At 37.9% G+C, this 8931-nt stretch overlaps 1 protein-coding gene across 1 annotated transcript; it reads right to left on the bottom strand.

The window, feature by feature from the left end:
* Positions 1 to 2487: 2487 nt before the first annotated feature.
* LOC143599627 (uncharacterized) lies at positions 2488 to 3393 on the bottom strand. Its single transcript, XM_077077538.1, has one exon. The coding sequence runs from the start codon at positions 3391 to 3393 to the stop codon at positions 2488 to 2490; it is 906 nt and encodes a 301-aa protein (XP_076933653.1).
* Positions 3394 to 8931: the final 5538 nt, after the last annotated feature.

The raw sequence follows: 8931 nt of genomic DNA, 5'->3' as shown, positions 1-8931 counted from the left end.
TCCTAAACTGACTCGATCTACTAAGCATATTAACTAGACTCAATAAAATAAAACAGAAACTAAAATATCCTAAAGACGACTATACACGCTAAATCTATGACACGGACTCACAAGACACACCACAAATCAAGACACAAAAAAGACCAATTAAGCAATTAAGTGTTGGAAATTTTTCTGTATTAACAATAAACCAGAAATAATAAAAGTAAATAATGAACCGTGCTTATGTTTAATACAATTCCCTTAAATAGATTAGCGGTCTGTTCCCAGGGTACACCGGTTCGAAACAGCCGAAGCGTGCTGCCGGACTTGAGGACTTGCCTGAAACGAAATCAAGAATAATGTTGTGGATAGAAGAGAGAGCTGTGTGTTTTTGGTGTGGTTTAAACTTCTGCATATAGCCAAGTTTTATAACCACAAGATCATAACTGTATTATTCAACACAATAATGACCCATTAAGGTGCAATAATGGTCATTGGTGCAGAATATGTAACTGATTGTTTAGTGCAAAATATGTAACTGATCATTAATAATAATAATATTCAGTAACCGAATAATTATTAATGACCGTTAACAATTAGTGATGACCATTGACCAGCAGTTACGATTTGAAAATCTCAAAAAAAAATACAGAAAATTGCCTCACGCGGGCTCGGGTTTTCGGAGCTGCATTCGTGTCAGCGGGACGTGCGGGCACGCACGAGTTTGATAGATTTTTAGTCTAGAAACCCAAATTTGCACCCCTCCCCCCCCCCCCCGCGCACGGGTAGGAGTTGTAGTAAAACACATAACAAATTTTCAAATGTGTAGTGAGAATGGCACCTTATAAACCATTCTCAATTTTGTTCCCCAACCGATGTGGGACAAAGTTTCACCACTTCATTATTTTGAGATATTCATTCACACACACTTTGCTTAATCTTCCAACAATCCCCCACATGAATGGAGATCGAAAAACAACATTATTTCGATAAAATTTCAGCAGTTGAATCTTGCATACAATAGGTAGATGTTACTCTTTGAACCTTTGGTTATAAGCGCACTTAGCCCACTGACTCTGAGTAGACAGCGATATTTTTGAACTCATCTGTCGTTTGTGTAGACGACAATACACTTCCCACAAGACTCTCCCTGAAAAAAGTCAAGTCCTCATAGTTATGTTCGTTATAGTCATGAACATGAGCCTGGTTCTGTGAGAGCCATTAAGTATTGTGCCCCAACAATACCCTTCGAAGCGACCCCACTTCTCTCTCACATAGGTGATTACCATGTATGGTTACCTTAATCGAATCATTAAAATCCATAGGCTTAGCCTCACACTTTTCACTTTTAGGAATGGACTAGGAAGTGTACCAACCATGTAGTAAACTACCTTTTAAATACGTAGGGTTATCCCTCCACAGTGACCTCATTAATTCATACAATTAGGTTTTCCCCCCACATGTCTTGGCTTACACCAGAACTTATCATCATGGCATTCATCATTTCTTTCAAAGTGCGGTTCTTCCGTTCCACTATGCCATTTGATTGAGGGGAGTAAGGAGGTGTGAGTTCATGTATGATTCCATCTCTTTCACACAAATCAACAAAAGGTGAAACATAGTCACCTCCTTGGTCACTCCTTACTCTTTTGATTTTCCGATTTAGTTGATTCTCAACTTCGGTTTTGAACAAGATAAACTTATCAATAGCCTCATCCTTACTCTTAAGTAAGTACATATAGCAATACCTTGTAATATCATCAAAAAACGTGATGAAGTACTTACTCCCACCATGAGTAGGAATTGCTTTTAGATCACACATATCGGTGTTGATCATTTTGAGGGGTTCGGTGAATCGTTCAATCTTTTTAAATGACGATCTTGTTTGTTTTGCTTCGACACAAGTTTCACATTTATTGTTTGAGTCAATATCGAATGTTGGCATACAATTAAGTTTAATCATACGTCGAATGGAATTAAAGTTAACATGACCTAGTCTACCGTGCCAAACATTAGAGGACTCAAGCAAGTAAGCAGAACTAGTGTTCTCAATCATTCCATTAAACACAATTACATTTAGTTTAAACATACCATTAAGGGCATAGCCTTTACCAATACATACCATTTTTGGTCAACACGACCTTATCCGACTCAATAACCATTTTGAAACCAAACTTGTTCAACTGTCACCCAGACACAAGGTTCTTACGAATTTCAGGAACATACAACATATTGGACAAAGTAACTTCCTTTCCCGAAGTTATCTTCAAGATCACATTCCCCTCGCCTTTAACTTCATCTGTGGTGGAGTTTCCCATAAAAACCTTCTCTCCATTTTCACCTCTTTGAAAGTGCTAAAGAGGCTTTTGTCAAACCACACATGACGGGTAGCCCCCGTATCAACCCACCAATCCTCGTTATTTTGCCCATCCAAGTCAACTTCCGTGACCATAATCGAGAGGTCCGTGACCATAGCAACAAGGTGTTCAACCTCACAAACCATATTCACTTGTCGAGCATTTTCATTATTTGGAAGCTTGCACTCATTGGCCCTATGGCCTTGCTTTCCACAATTATAACAAGTTCCTTGGAACTTCTTCTTCTTCCCAATTCTCCCCATAGGACCAAGGTTGGATCCTTTCCCATGAATTTTCTTTCCACCATTAACCCCTTTGAAGATTGACCATGTTTAACGACATTTGCCTTTGCCATTCCAGGACCATCAATCCTTTTTAGGGCAATTTTGTTATCTTCTTCAATACGAAGACGAACGACAAGATCTTCAAGGGTCATCTCCTTTCGCCTATGCTTGAGATAGTTCTTGAAATCAACCCAACTTGGTGGTAGCTTTTCAATCATAGCCGCAACTTGGAATGTCTCGCTAAGCGACATTCCTTCCGCATGAACATCATGAAGAATAACTTGCAACTCTTGGACTTGGCTCATGATAGTTTTTGAGTCTATCATTTTAAAGTCCAAAAACTTAGCCACCACGAATTTCTTAGCACTGGCATCTTCGGTTTTGTATTTGCGGTCCAAAGACTCCCATAATTCTTTGGCAGTCTTGGCCTTGCAATACACATTGTATAATACATCCACCATACTATTCAAAATATAATTCTGGCACAAGAAATCCGAATGATTCCAAGCCTGAACCGCGCTCACCGAATGAGCATCCATTTCCCCTTCATCAACATGGGGAACGGTTTCAGTCAAGAATCTCGTAAGGCTCAACGTGGTCAGATAAAAGAACATCTTTTGCTGCCACTGTTTAAAATTCACACCAGTGAATTTTTCCGGTTTCTCAGCATGAGACACGACTGCATTAGGCAACGGCGCAACCACATTTGTTGTGACAGCAACAGCGGAAGTGACGATGGCGGAAACGGAAGTGTTCATGGACTGGGACATTCTGAAACGAAAAATACATAAATAATTAGTAATCTGTTTAAGTTTGTTGGAAATTTTTCTGTATTAAACCTGTAACAATAAACCAGAAATAATAAAAGTGAATAATGAACCGGGCTTGTGTTTAACACAATTCCCTTAAACAGATTCACGGTCTGTGCCCAGGGTACACCGGTTCGAAACAGCCGAAGCGTGCTGCCGGACTTGAGGACTTGCCTGAAATGAAATCAAGAATAATACTATAAATATAAGAGAGAGCTATATGTTTTCGGTGTGGTTTAAACTTCTGCATATGGCCTGGTTTTATAACCACAAGATCATAACTGTATTATTCAACTCAATAATGACCCATTCAATAATGGTCATTAGTGTTGAATATGTAAATGATCATTAATAATAATAATAATATTCAGTAACCGACTAATTATTAATGACCATTAACAATTAGTGAAACCATTGACCAGCAGTTACGATTTGAAAATTTCAAAAAGAAATGCAAAAAATTACCTCACGCGGGCTCGGGTTTTCGGAGCTGCATTCGTGTCCGTGAGACGTGCGGGCACGCACGAGCTTGATAGATTTTTAGTCCAGAAACCCAATTTTGCACCCCCCCCCCTGCGCACGGGTAGGAGTTGTAGTAAAACAGCACAAATTTTCAAATGTGTAGTGAGAATGGCACCTTAAAAAACCATTTTCAATTTTGTTCCCCAACCGATGTAGGACAAAGTTTCACCACTTCATTATTTTAAGACATTCATTCACACACACTTTGCTTAATCTTCCAACATTAAGTTCAATCAAAGCTAGTTTTGCTATCGCCTAAGTGGCCCCAGCAACGGCACCAAAAACTTGATGTGTTGAAACGCGGTCTATAAAAACCTAACCTAACTTAGACACTCTAGTTTTAAATTTATAAATTTAGACTCTCCTAATGCTAGACCACTAGACTGACAAGTGTACCTATCGACTGTAGTAAAGCCTAATGAAGTCCGGATGTCGAACCCACAGGACACTAGCGACACCTAAACTAGACTATAACTATAAACTAAACTGAATTAATTGACTTTTGTGTTTTTTTTATTATTAAATATAAACTAAAAATACGTAAACTAAAACTGACACGAAAACAAAATCGGAACGAAGCTTATATAAGGGAAGCAACTACCTAGGTAAAGAATCCTACTAGTAAACTCGTAAACTCTCGGAATTGGATTTATGATTGGTAACTAGTATCTAAAAATATGACACTAAAGAATAACTAAGGCATGCTAGATCACCTCCCGGTCTCACCAACAATACCTAAAAAAACTCTAATGTCGTGTAAATCTCAACGGTTTAACGGTTCGGATCACCTCCCGGTCTCACCTTACCTAACTATGCTAAGGTACCCAAAGATTAAATCACCTCACGGTCTCTCTAATCACAATATACCCTAAGGCGTAAAGGGGTATTCTTATTAAATTCGGTTATAATTCTGATCTGTAAGAATCTAAAGGAATTTAGGGCAACTCACTCTCGTGCAATCACTACCCAAACCCGCAAAAGACCAAAACAGACGACACTTAAATTACCTCCCGTTCTCTCAAGTGGCAGAATATAAGGTATCTCTAAACTCTCAATTACCGTTCCTATGGTAAACGTTAACAATAAACCATAAACTAGTTGTAAACACACAGTAAACAACCTAATATGCATCCATACATGAAAGACGTTCACAAAGACGCGTATGGAACAACAAATTAATCATAAATTAATACCAAATACGCATACGCATCATAACCAAACACAATAAAAACTTTTACCAAAGCAAAAAACCAATCAATAAACAATCCAAAACCGAAAATAAAACAAGTCTAACAAGTATCATCCAAACATAGGCAGTATAATATTTTAGCTGCTCATAATAATTGATGAAACAAAAATAAAATATATATTACGGTTCATCGTAAAAGAAATAAATATAATTGAGCTACTAGTCTGTGAACTTCGTTAAATTAATTGAGCTGCTTGGCTGTGTGATTGCTTTTCTTTTTCTTTTTTCCTTCTTGCCATGGACTTTTTAAGTCCCACCGTGGCTACACTAGTCTTTCTTTCTAGTTTTTCTTTATTATTTTACCTTTTCGAATTGTTTCAGTCACTAGCCTTGATTTACGAAATAAAACCAAAACCCCAAGAGGGGGCGGCCCTCACTTGTCCAACTCCAAACCCTTTTTTTTTTTTTGTATATTATTACACCGACAGCCCACGCTTTCTTTCGTGATCTCCAAGATTGTTAAAAGACTTTTCTTTCTTTCCTAATTGCTTCAGCCCATAATGACGTTAAGTCCAAATAATAAATTGATTCTTTTGTTTTGTTTTTCTTTTTCTTTCGTGTTGCACATGCTCCATATTCTGGACATGAAAATAATTAAAATGAGTTCAAAATATTATTTATGGATTTCAACTTTGCTGTCATAAAACTCCATTTGGCTAATTGAGTGTAATCAATATTGTTAAGGAAGTAAATTTTAACAAATAATATATAAAATTATTCGTAATAAATAAAACTATTTTAAAGTTTCATTTGTCGGTCTCATGCTAGTAAAACTTTATACCAAGTTAATAAAAATACTCTGTTTTAGCTCGTTGTCTCTTGAAACTATTAAACTTTAAATATGAGCCAACTAAGAGTAATATTCAATAGAAACCATCAAAAAACTATCTTAAAGTGTAGAAAATATTTATAATATTAATATATAATTTAGCCCATATCATGCAATCAATCTAAGATTGCTGATACAAACATATCGATGAACCATTAAACAGATTTGATCGGATTTTTGTTTCAGTTAGTATAGATTTGTGTATTAGGGCTCATCATACCACTTAGGTTCGGATTGATTAGGATTGGTTGAGAGTTTGAGAAATATATTGTACAAAAGAACGATTGGGACATGCACAAATATGGATCAGAGTGAACTTGACTTTTTTTATTTGGGCAAAAGATTTCCAAATCGCATCACATAAGACATTCAAATCGCATCGCTCAAGAAATTCAAATCGGATCGCATAAGAATTTAAATCGGATCGCACAAAATTTTAAATCGGATCGAATTTTTATTTGGATCGCATCGCATAACCCATGCGATTAAAATTTCCATGTGACTGGATTAAATTCATGCGATGCGATTCAAATTCTCATGCGATTCGATTGGTTTTGACTTAGCAATTTTTTCAAAAATTTTCAATTTTCTAAAATTTTGGATTTTGTAAATATATTAATTTTATATCACTTTATTATTACTTCATGTTATTGAATGTATGTTCTAATGGTCTGTTGTTGATTGTTTTGCAACAACATAACATGTACTCTCCTCTTGGTCTTCCCAAAAAGAGGAAACATAAAGTGTTCTTATCCATGATCAAAGGCCTACGAGAGACACCTCTTATGCATGCTATCACAGCAAATCCAGATATTCACACGTGCTGGATTAAAGAGTTTTGTACCAACGTAAAAGGTTCTAAAGACTCCATGTCTCTTACCTCAAAGGTGGCCGGGAAAAGCTTATCCATCAAAGAGGCTGATATCAGAAGGACTCTCAACATCAAAGATGCAGAAGATCACTTTTTCCAAAAAACCAAGAGGTCCGAGCTCCAGCAATTCATAACTGATATTGGATATGATATCCTATGGAAGTCATTGGAGAAAAAGATATCTTTCACCTTACTGGAGATACTTATTCCACATCGTTGAACACTGTCTGTCTAATTTGAAGGGTGGATTTGATAGTTTGAGGATAGATGATCTTCCTATGCATGATTGCCAATGCCTCAACCAACATCACTTGGATGGTGTATCTAAGGTTTGTTCAGATGCTGTTGGATGATATGATGCCGGATGTGCCAAAGCTGGTAAATGAAGTTCAAGTGAATGCTAAAGGTGTTGAACTGCCCTCGTTAGAGCCTCATCATGCTAAAATGGTGAAACAGACGGTGTTTGAGGCCATTTTGAATTCATCTAGCCGAGGTTATGTATATAAAGGACAACTTCCTGGGAAGAAGTTCGGGTTGTTCAGTGAGACGGAGCCGAGTGGCTATGTTTCAGATGATGAGAGTGAGGAGGATGTAGAGTCTGCCGATGATTAGACTGAGACAGATGTGTAGGTTGAGAAGAAGAAGAAAGAAAAGAAAAGGAAATCTACTGGTAAGACTTCTACCGGTGATTTTTCCCAACTGGCTAAGGAAGAGGAGGAAGCGGAGCAGCCGCTGAAGCGTTTGCGAAAGGTCGAAGACTCCAAGAATGCCTCATCCTTAATCATTAAGCTTTCCACCACAGGAACCCTAGACACCATACCACCTCCACAATCCACTCATCCTGACCCTCACACTGCCTCACACACTACCTTGTCCCGAACCTTCGCTGATCTCAAAGCTAAACAAGTCAAGGTTCATAAACCCAAAACCAAAACAAATTAACCAAAACCTTACTTCAGGACTCACCTATTACATCCCCCGACATCTCCCCATCAAAACGAGACGAGCCTTTACAGACCACCTTGCTAGAAAACCTAGCAACCTCCCCAGACCAACCAGTACAAACCTCAACCTTCCACCAATCATTCTCTCCACCACTTACCACAACACCAATAGACCAACCTATATCTCCCGACCAGCCATTCACCTCTCCACTCAAATCACCTAATTTCTTCACCTCACCACTTAGAACCACAACATTATAGTCCCAAACCTTCACATTCTCACCCACTACCCAACCTATCTAAATTTCTACATCAACCCAACCGGAAACCACAACCATAGACCAACTCAAACCCTACCTTTAACCTTAACCACTCTTTTCCCTATCCAAACCATAACCCTACCCCTACAAACCACAACACAACCTACCAATCCAATGTTCCTCCCTCAACCACTAAATCCATATTCCTTGACTCCAAACCCCTATCTGGTGGAAAGTATAAAAAGTCTCCAGTGTATGTGTATGCTGACCCTATCCTCGATAGGATCATCTCAATGGAAGAATCAAACGTAGAGCGGGCTGGACAAGAACAAGTATTGTTAAAGTATGTCAAGACCCAAAAGAAGAAGGAGGTGGAGGATGCAAAGGAGAAAGTCGCGCTAATGGAAAGGGTGGCTAAACTGGAGGAGAAGAGAGTTGGATATGGGATATAATTATGATATACCACCTTCATTGTTGCTTATTCTCAGGCCTTTTAAGCAATTTTGCACATAGTTACAGCCCCCCCCCCCCCATGTAGCTATTGATATAATCATTTTGTCTTTAGTCAACATGATTATAGAATCAGTTTTCACAAAAACGGCAACAAAAAGGCAATAAACAATAAGAAATGCAAAAAAAAAAAAGTTGTTTTCAAACATCAAAACAAATTGCCTAACACCACTGATTCAATGCATCCTCATTATTTGCTCCCTCAAAAGATCGATTAATTTGTAATTGTTAAGTTTCAATTTTTGAAACTAAGATGATAGAAGAAAGAGAGCACATGACAGAAGAGAGGGAGAGCGCATTACATTAGAGAGAGA

This window comes from Bidens hawaiensis, unplaced genomic scaffold, assembly GCF_021521415.1.
Source record: "Bidens hawaiensis isolate Kalapana, Puna unplaced genomic scaffold, B.hawaiensis_p1.1 tig00052442_1, whole genome shotgun sequence".
Lineage (NCBI taxonomy): Eukaryota > Viridiplantae > Streptophyta > Magnoliopsida > Asterales > Asteraceae > Bidens > Bidens hawaiensis.
This window is presented reverse-complemented; position numbering and strand designations above follow the sequence as displayed.

Coding starts and splice junctions, on each gene's coding strand:
- LOC143599627 (XM_077077538.1), bottom strand. CDS start 3,393: ATGTCCCAGTCCATGAACACTTCCGTTTCCGCCATCGTCACTTCCGCT.